The following is a 19353-nucleotide window of genomic DNA, read 5'->3' as shown; positions in this document are numbered from 1 at the left end:
GCACCTGCACAGGCCCTGACCGCCAGGACGTGATTGGTGATTTCTCTGGGTGGTTTGGGTAGTAGTAATTGGGATCACTGGACTTGGGCAGAAGGAGCTGAGTCCCCCTTCAGCGGGGAGTCCTCTGGGAAGTCAGAGATTTCATTCCTGTGGCTAATTCACAAAAGAAGCTGCCAAAGCCTGATACCTCCCGGCTCTAAGCACCTGCGTCTCTGAGTGCGTCTCTCCTGGAATCATAATTCATTGAAACAGGGATTCAACAAGGTTTCAGAGGACCGGGAGGATGCTCCGAGGCCGGTCCTTATCTGTGACGTCCCTGAGCGGCCTCCCGCAATGGGAAGAGGAGAGGCTGCCCGTGGAGGACCTGCTGCTCTTCGAAGCCTCTTGGGAGGTGGCAAACAAAGGTGTGTGCTGTCTCTACTCTGGCGTTCTTATGACTTTGTCCCCTCCCTTCTCTGGTCCTCCTCGGCCACTCCCCTGGAGTCTCTGCTCACCGATCTGCCGTTACCCTTACTTCCAAATCTTTCTCTAGCATCCACATAGAAGAGAGAACATACGTCCACTCGTTTGGGAGACTGGCTGTATTGCTCCAAAAATTCTTGAGTTTCATCCATTTTCCTGAAAATGGTGTAATTTTGTTCTTTATGGCTGAGGAAAAGTCCATTGTCTGTATATACCCAAGTTTTGTTGAGCCCTTGGTCCTTCGCTGGCTAGCTGGGCTGAGTCCACCTTTTGGCTATTGCAAATTGTGCTGCTGTGAACATAGATACGCAAGACTGGTTGTAATGGTTTGATTTCGTTTCCCTTGGGAAGTTGCCCAGAAGCGCTATTGCTGGCTCATTTGGTAGTTCTGTTCCCAATCGACTGCGAAATCCCCATTTCCAAAGCAACTGTACTAGTTTGCAGTCCCACCAACAGCATAGCAGGGTTCCGATTTCCTCCCATCCTCATCTCAAAGGCTTGCAGGGTGAGAGTGAAGGAGGAGGGGCCCGTAGGCAGGGCAGCACCTGTGTGCATGTTTCTAATACTCGGTACCCTCATGTGATGTGAAATCAGTGCACCCAAGGTAAAAAAAGGCATGGGCTGCTCCCCAGGCTGCCCAAGAGCCAGATCAGAGTGGCACAGGCGCTGTGCTCTTGGGGGTAAAGCTTGCTTTTGACCTTGTGTGCTTCAATGGGCAGTGAAACGAAGACTCATGTGAATTTCAATTAAAATGTTAAAGGCCAAAACCCAGGCGTGGTGGCGCACACTTGTAATCCCAGCATTTGGAAGGCTCAGACAGGAGGACTGCAGTTTGAGGACAGCCTCAGCTATGTAGTGAGGCCCTTTGCAAGTCAGTGAGACCCTGTTTCAAAATACAGAATAAAAAATAAGGCTGAGAATGTATCTCAGAGGTAGAATGCCCCTGGGTTCCATCCCCGGGACTGCCAAATAAATAAGTAAGTAAATAAATAAACTAAAAATAAAAAATAGGGCTGGAGGTGTTGCTCAGAAGTAGAATGCCCCTGGGTTCCATCCCCGGGACTGCCAAATAAATAAGTAAGTAAATAAATAAATAAACTAAAAATAAAAAATAGGGCTGGAGGTGTTGCTCAGAAGTAGAATGCCCCTGGGTTCCATCCTTGGTACCACAAAATAAATAATTAATTAAAATGCTAAATCCATGGTATGATAAAATTGGAATGAAAAGTTTACTTAACACTGATTGCTTTCAGAAAAACATATAATTAATTTAAAAGAACTGTATATCATCAAGACCAATTAGGAACTTTAATTCCACGTGCTATTAGCAATTATATGAAAGAAACATGTAATGATGTTTCTAATAATTTAAGATTACCTTGGAATTAAAGTTGAAGTGTAAAGGCCATTCAGAGGCATACTAATTTTCTCCTATTCAAAAGAATAAAAGTATTTTCTCTGCAGTGATAATGTATGCATAGAAATGAGGAAGCATACTGGGTGCAGTGTTGCAAACCTGTAATCCTAGTACTTGGGCAAATGAGACAGGAGGATCACAGCAGGTTCAAGGTCAGCCTCAGTAATTTGGGGAGATTATCAGCAAGTTGGTGAGACCCTGTTTCAAGATAAAATATTAAACAGGGCTGAGTGTAGCTCAGAGGTTGAATGATCCTGGGTTCAATTGCCCATACCAAAATAAAATTAAAGAATTTCTGTTTCAAAATAAAGAATAAAAAATAGGGATAGGGGTGTGACTTGGAGGTAGAATGCCCCTGAGTTTCATCCCCAGTATTAAGAAAGAAAGGAAGGAAGGAAGGAAGGAAGGAAGGAAGAGAATCAAATTGGTCAAAGTAAATAATTTTCCCAATAAGGAATAAACTTGTTCATGCTAGACTGGAGAAGGCAATCTAAATGATCATGTTTTTGTGGTACTGGGGTTCCTGGAAACCCTTCTACCTCCAGGCTACACTCCCAGACCTATTTTTTAAATATTTTTATTTGGAAACAGGGTCTCTTAAGCCAGCGAGGCTGGCTTTGAACCTGCGCGATCCTCCTGTCTCCGCCTCCCAAGCGCGGGGATTACAAGCCTGCGCCACCACGCCCGGCTCTAAATGATTTTAATAATAAAAATATCTGCAACCTTATGAGAAAATGAGACTATAAAGGGAATAAAATCAAGGAAAAAACAACGTCTTTGAAGACTGAGTTCCTCCAGAAGGCCCGGCCCAGAGACTGATGGGAAAGGTGCCAATAACCTGTGTAGTCTCTGGGCCTGGCTCAAAGCCAGCCTCGCTGGCTTGAGAGACCCTGTTTCCAACTGTGATTTCACAAGGAGAAAGCAACGAATCACACACACGTGGCGCCAAGGGTGTGATACGTTGCTTTCTCCTTGTGACTAATTAGAGCCAGACACATCTCCAAATTGAAATTATGGTTGGTTTCTGTTCTGATTTTCATCTTTTTTTTAGTTTCGTACTTTTATCGGTGCCTTGTAGTCTCACGTCATAAGGCAGTTCACAGTGACCATGACCTATGCGCCCAGCTCTTGGCGGGCTCCCCGGCTCCTCCCCACGCCCCCTTCCCCATATAGGGTATTGAGATTGGCCTTCATATTATCACATATGTGCATATTATCAATGGAAGTGACTCCTTCCTGATCCTCTCCCTCTGCCCACCTCCCCGGCTCCGCTGAGCTTCCTCCTCCGATCTCTGGAGTCCCCGTAGTATCCTGATTACTCCCCAGCTTCTGCATACGAGAAGAAACATCGGACCCCTTACTTCCTGTGACTGGCTAATCTCACTTAGCGTGACGTTCTCCAGATGACATAATAAAGTCCCCCAAATCAGCACTAGCAACCAGTTCTGCCCATGCTGAAGTCCACAGGAAGCAGGCGGGTGAACAGAGCCCGAGGGATCTCGGGGCTCAGCAAGGACGGGCAACAAGAATGGGGACTTTGGTGTAGAGAAGGAACGTGTTTTACAAAGTAGCTCTTTCCAAAGGCCTTTTCCTAGTCGTTAATTTTTTTCTGTCCAGTTTTAAATATAACCAAATTTCCTGCGAACAGAGCCACCTTCGCTACACACGAGTCCCAGAATGTGCCTTGAAATAAAAGCTCCTTTTTTTTTTGAGTAGGCAGAGCTCAAGGACATAGCTTGTAGGTGGAAAAAGGTGTGTGTGTGTGTGTGTGTGTGTGTGTGTGTGTGTGTGTGTGTGTGTGTCTGGGGGGTAATCTTTAGCACCAGGAGTTTGTCCAGAGAACCTCCACCCAAATCCCTATGCTTTAGCAAAATCCTTTCTCTTTCCTTTTGCATTTAACAAACACCGATGAAGAGTGATGGGAACACACTGGAGAAGAATCTCACCCCGTGGGTCTTACATGCTGATGATGTATGTGTCAGAACCAGATACACAGGAAATGTTCAGTAGGCCAGGTGAGGTAGTGTGCACCTGCATGCCCAGTACTTGGGAGGCCAGAAAAGAAGGATCGCAGGTTGAAGGCCAGCTTCAGCAATACTGTGAGAACCTCATCCATCTGGTAAGACTTTGTTTTAAAAGAAAACTAAAATTAGGGCTGAGAGTGTAGCTCGAAGATAGAATGCTCCTGGGTTCAAACCCTAGTACCAGAGGGAGGGAGGGAGGGAGGGAGGGAGGGAGAGAGAGAGAGCGAGAGAGAGCAAGCGAGAGAGAGAGAGAGAGAGAGAGAGAGAGAGAGAGAGAGAGAGAGAGGGAGAGGCATATCTTCCTTTTAGAGATTTTCGGATTGATGGATACTTGATGTCTCTGTCCCTGACAATACGTGGCCACTGTAGTTTCTCTTTTGAATTCACTTGGAACGTTTTTATTTTTAAAATTTTTGTTGTACTGGGGATGGAAACTAGGTACTTTCCACCTCCTGGCTACACTCCCAGACATATTTTTATATATTATTCAGAAACAGGGTCTCACTAAGTTGCCGAGAGCCTCACTAAGCAGCTGAGTCTGGCTTTGAACATGCGCAAGATTCTCCTGTCTCAGCCTCCCAAGTGCTGGGCTTACAAGCGTGCGCCACCACGCCCGCTCACTTGAAGCTTTTAAAGATCATGATGGTATCCACTTGCAGTGCGTTCGTAAAAATGAAAAGAAATACTAATTATACGTGACTTACTACAGTGCCCAGCATTTAGGCACACTCTGCCATGATTGACTCACTATAAACTTTCAGCAAATTTATTCCTAAATGAGGATGTTAGATCACGTATTACACTGACTTTCACTCCGAGTGATTCCATTATTTATTTCACATACAAGGTCAGAAAGAAGAAAAAGAGCCAGGCATGGTGGCGCACGCTTGTAATCCCAGCATTTGGGAGGCTGAGACTCTAGGAGGATCATGGTTCATGGCCAGCCTCAGCTAAGTGAGGTCCTTTGAAACTCAGTGAGACCCTGTTTCAAAATAAAGAGTTAAAAATAGGGCTGGAGTGTAGCTTAGAGGTAAAATGCCCCTGGGTTCCATTCCCAGTACCGCAAAAATAAAGAAAATAAAAAAATAAAATAAAGAAAAAAAAAGATAATAGGTTAGGGTTAGTTCAGCTGTGGGCGATACCGTAGTTGGGGTGCAGGTTTCTGTGTCTGGTGCAGAGAAGCCGTGGCTAAACTAGTGGCCCCCCAGGTCACACGAGTCACATCCAGACTGTGCACGGCACACGCGTGGCCCCAAGGCGAGCATCAGCCTCCCGCTTCTGTCTCATCATGGCCGCATGCCCTGCTCAGGGCGTGAGCCTCCTCCCAGGGCTGAGACCATGGCTGTCTTGGTTTCAGCCGTAGACCCAGCCACGCGCTGGGAACACACAAATGTGTCTCCACCCTCACAGGGACCCTCAACCACTTCCTATCAGACCTGGAGAGACTTTTTTAGAGAACAGTGTGATCCCTGCACAGGGACCGACTGCTCCAGAGCTGTGGCCCCGGCAGGAGGGTCTGGTTCGTAACCACGCAAGCATCCTACAGCGGCCAACCGCTTCCAGGGTCTGGAACGTGAGTCTCTAAGACACTGAGGGCTTCCCCAGTATATAGAAACACATAGAATGACTATAAGTGTAAATACATATGCTTGCATACATGTGCATATATGTGTGTATAAATATGTGCTTGTGTATACATATGTGTGTATATATGTGTATATATGCTTAGATTCTGAAACTTGAGTATTTTAGTAACTTGAGTACTTTAAAACTTTGAATATTCTCTAACTTGAGTACTTTATTTATTTTTATGGTACTAGGAATTGAACCCAGGGACACTCTACCTCCAAGCTACACCCCCAGCCCTTTTTTTTTTTTTTGTTAACAGAGTCTCATTACATTGATAAAGTATCGCTACTTGCTTGAGGTTGTCCTCGAGCCTGAGATCCTCCTGTCTCAGCCTCCCAAGTGCTGGCCTTACAAGCGTGCACCGACATGTCTGGCTTTGAGCACTTTCAAAACAGTGAAGGTTATCCAAATTATATGTAGATTCATATAATGAATATAAATGTAAATACATATGCGTGTGTGTGTGTGTGTGTGCATGTGCTTGTATTGTGTATCTTGAGTACTTTAGTCATTTTAGTACTTTAAAATTTTGAGAGCTGGGTGTGGGGGCACAAGCCTGTAATCTCAGTACTTGGAAACTGAGACCAGAGGACTGCAGTTTGGCGGCCAGTCTTGGCTGCTTAGTGAGGCGAGGCCTTCCATAAGTTAGTGAGACCTTGTTTCAAAAATTAAAGAATAAAATATAGGGCTGGGGATGTAGCTTGGAGGTAAAATGCCCCTGAGTTCTATCCTAGTACCACAAAATAAGTTAATTAATTAATTTCGAGTACTCTGTAACTTGAGTACTTTAAAAACAGTGGAGACTTCCCCACTTATATGCAAACACATATACTAAATATAAATGGTAATATATAAGCTTGTATATATTTGCATATATATATACTTACATAGGTGTCTAGTAATATATATTGCTTATATATGCATATATATGATTATATATATATAAAATACACAAAAATATATGTAGAGATAGTTATGTCTAGGTACTTATGTATATTACATATATATTATATAATATGTATATATATATTATATATATGTATATATACATATTTAAGGAGACAGAAAGGTAGAGCTATATCATTATTTTGGCGGTGCCTGTTCTATACTGCTTTGCAATCATGATTTCTTAGTAAAGTTAGCCGTGTTCCATGTGAGCGCTTAGGGTCTTAACTACTTACTGCTTGACCGGCAGCCACTGGTAGTCCATATTTTCTTGTGCATGAAAAGCCTGATACTTTGTCCTCACACTAAAGATAACGCCCATGTTGTTTGGGGGGGTGTAAATCAATAAAATACAAAGTACTTGTTTGGAAGTGAAGTTAAGTTCAGGTGTAGCCGTCTCTACTGCGGTGACAGGAGGATTCACTCAGAGGGGCAAATGTGCTTCTGGGAAAATAAAACTGCACCTGGCCTCAGAGTGTGAGGAGGTTTGCACTGGTGAGCCCCTTGCGCCGACACCCAAAGTCTGGGCTGAGGAGGATGCCAGTCCTGTTCCGTGGCCCTCACATATATGCCGTCATGCAAGGAGAACCTTGGGGCAAAGTGTGGTAAATAGGTTAAAACCAGAGGGGAACACATGGGCAGATGACTATGGAGGGGACAGGGAGTGACCAAGCTCATGTCCAGGGTCTGAAACAGGAGGAAGAGGATGCCCACCCCACCGAGACCGCGGAGCGCGGCGTGCAAAAGAAAGTGTGTTCAGGTCTCAGACAATCTGGGGTAAAATTTGGTTTTTAAATTTTGTGACTTTAGCCAGGCATGGTGGCACATGCTTGTAATCCCAGTACTTGGGAGGCTGAGACGGGAGGATCACGCAGGTTCGAAGCCAGCCTCAGCTACTTAGTGAGGAACTTTGTGAGACCCTGTTTACAAATAAAATATAAAATAGTTCTGGGGGTGTATCTGGAGGGAAAAGGCCCCTGGATTTCATCCCCAGTACCACAAAAAGATTTTATTTTGTTTGTTTTTTAAGTGGAAGATATAAGTGATTAAATTCATGGGTACTTTCAAACCTGATAGATAATCCCTTTGGCTTTATTTTTCTAATTAAAATATTCGTAAACACTTTGAAAATACAAAATATTCCAGAGAGAGAGAGAGAGAGAGAGAGAGAGAGAGAGAGAGAGAAATAGCTCTCCTGAGCTTGGGAGATTAGCTAATTGCAAGCGACAGTGGCTATGACCCGGATACATCTGAGACCCCCTTGGACTTCTGTCATGAGAGGCGACTACCACCGAGGACAGACAACCGGACAATGGCCGTCTGTCCCTATTTGGACTCTTTAGTACAGCCGTCCTCAGCCTCCTTCAGATTCCCTGAAATGCGGGCACAGAACTGAGCCGGAGCAGCGCTCGGCTGGTGTCCCTCAACAGCAAGTGAGATCTTGTTCTACTAGATCCACACATGTGCCCTCATGCTGGAGCATCCCAAATGCTACCTTCAAAACGAGAGGCCATTCCCATCCCTGCCTTCTGGTTGCTTATGAACGACTAACTGGACGCTGACAGACCCTTTATCGCTTTTACAGTTGGCGGCATCTACACTGTGATTCAGACGAAGGCCAAATCAACAGCAGACGAGTGGGGGGAGAATTACTTTCTGATCGGCCCGTACTTCGAGCATAACATGAAGACGCAGGTTGAGCAGTGTGAGCCTGGGAACCGCGCCGTCAGGAAAGCCATGGAGGTCATGAACCAGCACGGCTGCCAGGTAAGAAAACGGACGGCACGCAGCCCGCAGCTGGCAGTGAGTGTGGCGAGAAGCAGGCGGACATTCAGAGCAGCTCGCCAGAGGAGACCACCCACCTGCTCGGGAAAAAGAGCAGGTTTGTGAGGAAGACGATGGACATGGGGAACATGGCCTGAATGTCGTGGCTCACAGCTGGGGCATCTCATTGAAACCAAGGGGAACCGTCTGATGGGATCAGAGCGCTGTTACAGGGCTCAGGGTAGAGATGTTTATGCTTGCTTGCTCTCTTTCTCTCTTTCCTTCCTTCCTTTTTTCCTTCCTTCTTTCTTTCTTTCTTTCTTTCTTCCTTCCTTTTTTCCTTCCTTCCTTCCTTTCCTTCCTTCCTTCTTTTCCTTCCTTCCCTTTCTTTCTTTCTTTCTTTCTTTCTTTCTTTCCTTCTTTCTTTCTTTCTTTCTTTCTCTTTATTCCTTCCTTCCTTCCTTTCTTTCTTGCTTTCTTGCTTTCTTGCTTTTTTGTGGTACTGGAGATGGAACCCAGGGGCATTGTACCTCTGAGCGACACCCCCATCCCTATTTTTTATTCTTTATTTTGAAACAGGGTCTCACTGACTTGCAAAGGGCCTCACTAAGTAGGATCTGAAGCTGTCCATAAACCGTGATCCTCCTGTCTCAGCCTCCCAAATGCTGGAATTACGAGCGTGCGCCACCACGCCCGGCTTCAAGATGTTTTTGAAGAAGTAGTTTGTATATAAACTGTAGTTGAGGTCAGAGAGGTTGATCAAATTATTCAGTGGATGTTTATAGATTAAGAGAAAAACCAATGAGCCAAACTTTGGCAAATGTTAGCATGTTCAAACATACTATACCATGAGCCAGAGATTTCAAATGGAGAAACAAAGCTGGGATGAAGGGTGTCCGAATCCTTGGGACCTCTGAGTAGTTAAAGCAAAAAATAGTCACAGCAAAAGGGACTGTGCAGTTAGATGAGCAAAAGGGATGAATCATTTGGCTGAGCCCAGTGTAAACTCGAGGTCCTCGCGAGAGGGAGGTGGCAGAATTAGCATCGAGAGGGAGCTGACCTGGCAGCAGAGGGTGGGATGCCCTTGGATGTAGAGGGAGGGGCCATGATGTATGCATGTGGCCCTTAAAACCAGGAAGAGAACAGGTCCTTTCCTAGAGACTGCAGATGAAAACGCGGCTCTGCCAAACTGTTTACTCAGTCCAGAAGACCCATCGTGGACTACTGACCCCCGTGCCTGAAAGATAATAACTTTGTGCTATTTTGAGCCACAATGTTTGTGGCACTCTGTTGCAGCCACAAAAGGAATATGGTGTCAGGTAAAGAGAGGAGAAAGTTCTAAGTCTGAAGGAAGGATTAAGCTAGCAAAGGACTGAACCGGGGTCAATCACTCTGTGTGATGTTTAGATTACTGGTTGCATTGCTGAGAACAATTTTAGAGGAGGAGAGGTCGAATCAGGTAGTGGTTAAGACATGAACAAGTAGCGAGGAAAGGATATAGAAATTGTGGATAGAAGGTATTTTTTTATTAAGAAGGAAAGATAATAAAGTAGGTTCAGGTGATGTGGTTTTGAGTTGATCTCTTGTTATATGTATATGCCAAATGGAAATGCAGGATCTAGCAGATAGGGAGCGGTTGAAAGCTCAGAAGAAACACATGATTGCAGAGAGGCCCTGAGAATGAGAGAGGGAACAAGATCTAGAGCAATATTAAAAGGATCACTCTCCGGCCTTTCCACTCCAACAGGAAACAGACACGCAAGCAAGTGCAGAGAGTTCAGTCAAGATGGCCTCTCTCAGTGTGTTTTCTGTTTGTTTGTTTCTCGGTGGTTTCAAAATCCCTGGTTTCAATCTCTTTTTATTTTTTATTTTGAAACAGTGTCTCCCTAGGTTGCTGAAAGGCTAAGTTGCTGAGGCTGGCCTTAAATCTGTGATTCTCCTGTCTCAACCTCTCAAGTACTGAGATTACAGGAGTGTGACACCACACCTGGCTCCCTGTATTTTTGAGGGTTTCATGGAAGTAGAAGTTAAAGGTCAGCCGGGCGTGGTGGCGCACGCTTGTAATCCCCGCGCTTGGGAGGCTGAGACAGGAGGATTGCACGGGTTCAAAGCCAGCCTCAGCTACTCAGTGAGGCTTCCAGCAACTTAGTGAGACCCTCACTAAGTTGTTTCCAAATAAAATATTAAAAAGGTCTGGGAGTATAGCCCAGAGGTAGAAAGCCTCTGGGTTCCACCCCCAGTACTAATATATATATATATATATATATATATATATATATATATATATTAGTGTGTGTGTGTGTGTGTGTGTGTGTGTGTGTGTGTAAAGAACTCAAATGTAGAAATTGTGGCATGGAGGTGAATCCTAACGTGGAACTTTAGAAGAGGAACAGTTGAGGTTTTGTCAAGGTTAAGAGTGTAGTTATGAGCTTGGGTGGCTGTCATGAGGTGGACATAAAATTCTTTGATGTGGTATGTTATTAATGTAAAACACCCAAGAAGTTGCTTAGATGTGGCAAAAAAATGTGATTAGTTAAAAAAGAAAGTTAATATATTTGGATATCATAAAGCTCAAGGATTTCAAGGCTCTAAATACAGGAGGTATTTCCCCCAGTCACTTGGCCAGAGGTTTTAGATGCCTCAGACTCTGGGCTCAGCCAATTTTCCATCTTTGTTCTTAATAGCACTTAAAAAAGCATCAAGTCAGCTGGGCATGGTGGTGCACACTTGTAATCCCAGCATTCGGGAGGCTGAGACCAGAGGCTCACGGTTCACGGCCAGCCTCAGCTACTTAGTGAGGCCCTTTGCAACTCAGTGAGATGCTGTTTCAAAATAAAGAATAAAAAATAGGGTTGGGGTGTAGCTTGGAGGTCGAATGCCCCTGGGTTCCATCCCCAATACAGCAAAGAGAAGAGAAGAGAAGAGAAGAGAAGAGAAGAGAGAGAGAGAGAGAGAGAGAGAGAGAGAGAGAGAGAGAGAAACACATCAAATCATACATTTTCTTGCCTTGGGAGAGATGGACAGCCCCTTGGAACGCTACTCAAGAGGTCAGAATGTTCAGTGCTCACTTTAGTTCTTTTTTTCAGATTTCTAGTGTCAGGATTTCCACGTTGCAGTCAAGAACTGGCCTGAAGCCAGTACATTTTCTGTTTGTATTTTCAACAGCTCCCTATGGCCATAGCTCCCTGTGTCAAATGTCACGTACCAAGCAGTCAATTGGTATCTGTTGAATAAATACACAAATCAGTGAATATCCTAGAGCCAAACTGTTAAAACTTCCATCTCCAAGGGAAAGCGTGGCATGATAAATACTCAAATGCAGGATGATGAGAGTCTTTGAAGGTTGGCCAAGGCTCGGTTGGGGAAGAAAAGTCACCACTCGGGTCTGAGTTCTGTACGAGAACATGACCATCAAGTTGGGCACCCGGGCTCTGCAAAACTCAGCCTGGCCTGGAGCCCACTGCATCAAGTGAAAGCAAGGCGGGCACACTCAGCTTTCTAGAGAGACTTGTGTATGCAAGGAGACTCAGCCTTTTCTGAGTTCTGGAAAGGATTTGAAGCAGTTTATGAGGTTGCATATAATGTAATATAATAATAAACATAGAATTAAAAATTGGGGCAAAAGAAAAAGCCAGTCACTGTAGAAATGGAGCTATGGAGAAGGAGGTTAAAATTCGGATATGCACGTGGCTTTATAGATACAGTGGGAAAAGTTGAGATGATGAGGGTATTAGAACCCGCATGAGATAAAATATTGAGGAACCAAATAAAATCAAGAAGAAGAACATTGCAAGATTATCCTGAGATGCTAGACTAATGGGAGACAGCATCTTGGACAACATATTTGGTTAAGATCTCTGGCAGCAGCCATATTAGAAAACATTTTGGGTCACATCTTTTCAAATAGGAGTCGGAAGATAATTCCCACTCATTTGTATACACAAACAACCTCTTTTATAGCAGGAAACATGGTAAATCTTGTTGTATAAAGGAAAATAAGTGAAACGGTGAATGTTCTATCCAGCTACAGGTTGTTAAAGATGAAGAGCCTTTCACTTTATGCCTATCAGACAAGGACTATGATGTTAAGTCCCCTGCGTGTGAGCTCATGGCACAGGGGCAGAAGGACTCAGGTCACGTGACCCAGTGCTTTGTTTTTAAACGACCAAATGGAAGGAGGGCAGAATGTGGAGGCCGCAGAACGATGGCCGTGAGACCCCGCCCGCCTCGGGCTCTAACCTCACGGGGTCTCGCTCCTTCTTTTCTCGGTTGTTTCCATCATCCGCTGCTGGAGTCTAAGGTTCCCATTCCCTGTCAGATGTGTTTCCCCCTCTTGCGCTACTGTGACTCCAGCACTGCGTGTTCTCTCCGTGCCAGGTGCACTTCGGGAGGTGGCTGATAGAAGGGAGTCCCTACGTGGTGCTCTTTGACATCGGCTACTCGGCGTGGAATCTGGACCGATGGAAGGGCGACTTCTGGGAAGCCTGCAACGTGGGCATCCCACACCAAGACCGAGAGGCCAACGACATGCTCATATTTGGATCCTTGACTGCCTGGTTCTTAAAGGAGGTATGGTCATCTGTACAGTGGTCTGACAGAGGGAAGGCTTGACTGTATTCGGGGCCCAGCAAAGGTCCCAGAAACTAAGCCAATTTTTGAGCTAAGTCTATGATTGATTATCACAGTACATTTAAAGGAATCCAAGGAAATATCCAGCATTCCTCAACTAAATGCCAGCCTTCGGAACAGAGTAATAATAATATTTATTAATACTTATCTCGTGCAAGATTTCAATGTAATAGGATAAAATATCCAGCTCTATTGCCTGCTATTCAGATGGCACTCAGTGGGTACGCATCTTCAATTCATCCTCTCGATGAATATTTATTGAGTGCTCCTGGGAATTTATCCAAGCTATTCATGCTAGCACTAAGATGCATTACTTATTATTAACATTAGTATTTATTCTTCTGTGGATACAAAAATAAATCTAACCCATCACTGAAAGGGGGGGACTAAGACATAGAAATATAGAGACTCTTTAAACATGTCCTGTAAAACACCCTTGCTAAGTCTGCCAGCCTCATTTTTCGGCCCCTTTAAGTCCTGATAACATGTAAGACATTATCACGCCCCCTCAGCTGAGGGTCCATCACAGTCTGACTGCACCCGTAACTTCTCTAAATTCCCTCCTGTAGGTGACAGATCACAGCGACGGCAAGCAGATCATTGCCCATTTCCACGAGTGGCAGGCCGGAACCGGGCTCATCCTTTCTCGAGCCCGGAAACTCCCCATCGCCACGATATTTACTACCCACGCCACCCTGCTCGGGAGGTATCTGTGTGCAGCGAATATTGACTTCTACAACCATCTCGATAAGGTAAATAGCGCCCCGCCCAGCCACACCTTCCCTGAAGATCCGGGAAGCTGAAGGATGACGTATGGATCTTCACGTTTTATCTGCCAACCCGATGGCAGGCATGGCCTTTTAGCTCATGAATATTCATGAAAGGCTCCTCTGGGGTGTCAGGCAGCTGATGTGGCCTAACTGTGCCCAGAATACAAAGGAGCCTATAGGCTGGTGGCGTGGATTCCCTTCCATTGTACACAGAGGGGTGTGAGAGGAGACAGTGGACCCAAGGCTGGGCTACCGTCCCCAAACCCCTAGCTTGCTGGGAAGACCCTGGGTCCACAGCCAACTCTGAGCTCAGGTGGGGAGTGGGGATTCTGAGCATATAGATGCACACTCTGAACCCAACATCCTCCTCCCAGTGAGCGGCTTCTGGGAAGCACATTCTAGGTTGGTAGGTCTGGGTTTTCCTGTGACTATGAGCTGCGTGCAGTGGATGGGGATCAAGTGAGACAGAATTTACAAAAAGAATAAAATAGACCTGAGGGTAGTACAACCCTCTTGAGTTCAGTCCCTAGTACAATAAATAAAATATTCTCCCAGTTTGAAAGGTTCTAATATTGTGTAAAACAAAGTGTGTGTGTGTGTGTGTGTGTGTGTGTGTGTGTATGCATGTGTACGCGCATGCATGAATCCATACCAGTGTGTATTACATGAATAATACTCAAATTATGGTACTGGAAATTTATAATACTATTTAAAACACAAGAGATGAAGAATGAGAAGGTTCTTTTTAAAAAAAACCCTAACATTTGCAAAGCAGCGGGTGAGTGGTCCTAGTGAGAAGTGCCCTATAAAAGGCTACCCTAAACATAAGGCCAACTTACCTGCCTCAGAAGGACATTCAAAATCAAGTTGCCAGGGAATGCAGAAAGCCAGGAGGTCAAGGAATTGTCTCACTGTGCAGGGGAACTGCAGACTAATCCCGGGGTCTGTGATGAGCCAGGCAACCACCATCCTGTGGCGAAGCAAAGCAGACTGGGATCATTATTAAAGAGAAGATGCGGCCATGCATGGCGGCGCACGCTTGTAATCCCCGCGCTCGGGAGGCTGAGACAGGAGGATCGCACAGGTTCGAGGCCAGCCTCAGCTACTTAGTGAGGCTTTCAGAAACTTAGTGAGACCCTGTTTCCAAATAATTATAAAAAAGGTCTGGGAGTATAGCCCAGAGGTAGAAAGCCTCTGGGTTCTATCCCCAATACCACCAAAAAATAAAAATAATAAAGAGCAGATGCTTCACAGTGTATGAAAGAGAGGGATACTGAATGCCAGAATTGCTCAGGAATATTATAGAGTAGGAATCAACTAACAACTAGCAACATACATTAATGGTTTATATATTTATTCATTTACTTATTTACTTATTTATATTCTGAACCCAGGGATGTTCTGAATCTGAGCCTTTTTCATTTACTTTTTATTCTGAAACAAGGTCTCACTAAGTTGCTGAGGGCCTTGATAAATTGCCAAGCCTGTCCTTGAACCTGTGACCCTCCTGTCTCAGCCTGTTGATTCCAGGTGTGAGCCAGCACACTGAGCTAGTTTTATTTTTAGGGAACAAATGCATCATGGTACATAGTTATATAAGTTTATTTTTAATATAAAGGCTAGTATTTATAGCAGATTGTCTTCAAGTATGATTAGATAACACATATATATGTATACAATATATAGCCTATGTCTTTATGAAGCATACTGTCTTCAAGTATATTAGATATCTTATATTCATAGATATCTACACAATATAGAGCCCATGTGGTTGGAGTACATAAGCTTAGGCAAACCCTAGAGCATCTCCATAGTGAACTCTTCTGTCCGGCAACTAGTAGATAACAAGTTAGCAGTTAGCTTCTGAGCTAAATCTACTTCCACGACAGAAGGCCCCAGACTCACAAGGAGGTTAGATGTGGGTGATATAGGAAAACACCAACTTATACACATGAAATATTTTTAGAAGTTCACCATAAGGAAAAATCCTGGTTGAGTCTTTGAGGGAAATTGTGCATCAGTTCAGGATCAGGTTCAGCAAATTCTGACTCAGGCACATTAACATGGGAAAACCAGACCACCAAGAAAAAAAAATCCAATTCTTGCAAAAGCAGAAAGATTCAAACTATTGTACTCAACTAATAATTGCTGACTGGAAGCACTTTTTGTTAATATTAAGTCTGCTTGGCTTACAGGGTTTTTTTTTTAAGCACAATTTATTAGCTAAAAGTCTTGCAATTACTTTCAATCAGCTTATTAATTTTTTGAGAACTTTCAAGAAGTTGTTTCCAAACTCACTCGCATTAAGGCCAGTCAGTGATCAGTTACTCCCCGACTAGAACGTGCAAAGATCTTTAATTTTCTTATATTTTGGACTCTTTTTGTTTAATACTGACAGTATTTCCTGGATGGAAATCTGAGGACAGTTCTGTTTGGGATTAGAAAATGAAGAGGAAGCCTTCGGACATTGTTTGATGGATTCTTAACGCCTTCCTCTGAGTTAGCTTCAGGTTACAGGGTGACCCTCCTCTTTTGCTGGACCGGTTTGATGGACTTTTGCTCTTTTGTACATATTGTCCAGGGTTGAATAAAAAGTTGTTGTGGGCACACATGAAAACTCAAGAAAGTAAGACTCACTGACAGAAGATCCAGGTCCAGAGAGGTATTAGATGTTGGAATGACCAGAGATTTCACTCTGCAGGCTATGTATGGCGGGGAATAGACATGGGTGACCGAGGTCTAAGGTCAGAGGTGTGGCCATTCAGGACTCTGGAGATCCCCCAGATAAGGGATCCCCATGGCTGGGGGAGGCAGAAGCAGCGTACATTCCTGGCTTTATGAGGACCTGTTATGAGGTCAGCAGGGTCTCCGTGAGTAGCTGAAGCTGGCCTTCAACCTGTGATCCTCTTGTCTCAGCCTCCCAAGTACTGGCATTATAGGTGTGTACCACCACAGCTGGCGAAAAGTGATTTTTAAAACATTAATAGTTACTCATTTTTTTTTAGCTCTGGTTTTTGCTTGTTTGGTTTTGGGTACTGGGATTGAACCCAGGGACATTCTATCTCTGAGATACATGCCAGCCCTCTTTTTTATTCTTTATTTTGAGACAGGGTCTTGCTAGTTTTATGAGAGTCTCACTCATTGCAGAAGGTGCTCTTGAATCTAGGATCCTCCTGTCTATCTAAGCGTCCCAAGTGCTGGCCTTACAAGCATACCCTACCACGTCCAGCTTTGCAGTGGGTTTAACCAAAATTTATTGGTACTTTTTTTTGGTGGTGGTGGTGACCTTACCATTTCATGCAACCTCAAGGAAAAAACACTTGGTGAAATCTGAGGTTCTGCTTTATTCGCTTGTCTTCACAGTTCGACATCGACAAGGAGGCGGGGGAGAGGCAGATCTACCACCGTTACTGCATGGAGAGGGCCGCGGTCCACTGCGCACACGTGTTCACCACTGTGTCGGAGATAACGGCCATCGAGGCGGAGCACATGCTGAAGAGGAAGCCAGGTAATGGCCACGCCTTGGCCTGCCAGTGCCTTCGGTTCCAAAGGGCGCTGGAGAATGAGGATTTTTGTTTCTCTAGCATATAACAACAGAAAAAAAACCCCTGCATGCACTATGATCAAACCTTCATACATATTTTAATTCTTGATTTCAGTAGGTGCATAGGGAGTAGCAAGAGGCCAGTAGGTGTTTATTGAATGAATGAGCTATGCTCCAGTATGAATGAAGCTGTCATAATGACTCGGTACCTGTAAGGAACTGACTGGACATCGCTCTTTTAAGAAAACGAAAGCAAGGAACGTAGAAATTTATGTAATCATCTCAGCCCTCCTCTTATAATATTGCCTCCTTGGTACCGTTGGGTAGAAACTTGCTATTTTACGTCCCTCCAGATCTCCTTGCAAAGTTTTTTCTGGAAGCGATTTTGAAACCCACCCAGAGTGCATTGCAGAGAAGCATTTTCAAGACGCATGGTCCTAACTCCTGGCCACAGCTGATTGGGCCCAGCGTAGACACCTGGCTTCAGCAGGGCTGATCAGGATGCTCCCCGGGGCCGGAATCTGAACGGACATGCCTTGGTTTGAGTGCACCACTGCGGCATGGCTTATCGTCTGTTTGTTGGGAGTGTCCATTTCTGTATTTGGTTCTGCCAGATACAAAGGAAGATAAAACACAACAAAATGCTTTATGAAGCAGAAGCAGACACAGGGAGAGGGCCTTCTTAGCTTCTGCACAGTGCTTCACAGTATGGTTTGAAGGCATTCTCGTAATCCAGCTGAATCCTCACCACGAGACACACCAGCATCCTATGAATTAATTCCCCGTTTTGCCCTTGAGCCGTTGTTAGTAGGTTTCTGTTTTCTGCAACCAGGTGGTCTTTACAGTGGACTCCCCTCGCCCGATTCCTTTGGTCTCCCCTCTCACCGTCTCACTTTCAAATCCCCTTGAGTAACCAGAAGAGGGCTTTTTAGGTGTTAGTGGATACAACAGCAACAGGACCCCAGGGATTCCCGTAATCAATAGCAGCAGCATAATCATTGATGGTATTATTTTTCTTTTCAAAGATTTTCTTGGATTCTCACTCTTGTGCTTTTTACAGGATTTTATTCCAATAATATACTCATCTCTCTCCCCATTTTTTTCTCTCGACACTATCTTCTTTGTGAGCTTACAAGAATGTATTTTTTTTCTTTCTATTCTAAAATGAAATTATTTTTATTGAGGTCATGACCCTGTCAAAAATTTACACAATCCCCTCCTTTCTCCTGCGGCCAGGGATATCTAAAGAATAAAACTGTAGTTGCCGCTCATTTTTATTGGCCCCTAGAATTCTGGATTTTAAATTTCAACACTGACTTAAAATTGCTTTTCATAAAAAAAAACAGCAACATCCCTTGGTATCAAAAGTGATGAGCACCCCCGTCTTGCCTTCGATTTCAGGGGCCACGCGTTGTAACTTATCTCCAGGATGGCCCTTTCCGGGGCCTCTAAGAGCTTTTCTACTGTCTTCTGTCTTATAAAAATAGGTATTCCCCAAGATTATTCTGGTCTTGCTTACTCAATTGGCGGTTAAAGTTTTATTTTCTTAGGGGAACAGCTACGGAGTAGTGAGGAAAAGCAAGGGCTTAGTGCCAAGTTCTCTGGATGCAATACTGTGCGACACTCTAAAAGCTACTTCGTGCCCTGGCGCCCTGTCTGCACACTGTGGATGGCAATCCCACCTCTTATGTAGAATCACTGCAATAATTTAAAGAATTAGTACATAGGAGGAACCCAGCTTTTGTGCCTGGCTCATTGTAAGGCTCGGAAGAGTTCCCAGTTACTCTTCCGTACAGATTGCAGTCTAGGATTTCCCGTGTTCTCGCTGGTATTCCTGGCCGCCCACGGGCTGGCTTTGCCTGGAAGTTCCAACAGAACTATAAACACTTCGATCGAGCTCCTTTCCCACGAGGGCTGGGCTCACGTGGTGGCGTTCATGGGAATTGTGAAACCTGCCGATGTGTTGTGGTGCAAGAAGTCAGTGCAGTGTGAGTAGATCATTAAACATATAAACCGTCCCAAGACCAGTGATGTGAGCGAACGGCTTCTAGTAACAAAGCCATCACTTGACTGATTCTCTACACTCGTGACAGTTTAATCAGTTAATCTACAGGATGAAACAAAATTGAGAGGGGGACTATTCACACATGAAAGGTGCCCTTGCTGGGA

At 44.6% G+C, this 19353-nt stretch overlaps 1 protein-coding gene across 1 annotated transcript in view; it reads left to right on the top strand.

Annotated features, from left to right (window-relative positions):
- Positions 1–283: 283 nt before the first annotated feature.
- GYS2 (glycogen synthase 2) overlaps positions 284–19353 on the top strand; it is a gene marked incomplete at both ends in the record, with an annotated part of 34011 nt that continues 14941 nt past the window's right edge. The window contains 5 exons of the mRNA XM_080706323.1: positions 284–404; positions 8063–8244; positions 12619–12810; positions 13440–13622; positions 17004–17148. Coding sequence (XP_080562449.1) covers positions 284–404; positions 8063–8244; positions 12619–12810; positions 13440–13622; positions 17004–17148 — 823 coding nt within the window. The remainder of the gene's footprint in view (positions 405–8062; positions 8245–12618; positions 12811–13439; positions 13623–17003; positions 17149–19353) is intronic.

This window comes from Muscardinus avellanarius (genome assembly GCF_963383645.1).
Source record: "Muscardinus avellanarius genome assembly, chromosome: 11".
In the NCBI taxonomy this organism is placed as follows: domain Eukaryota; kingdom Metazoa; phylum Chordata; class Mammalia; order Rodentia; family Gliridae; genus Muscardinus; species Muscardinus avellanarius.
Note: the sequence above shows the minus strand (reverse complement) of the source record. Positions and strands in the feature narration are given on the sequence as shown.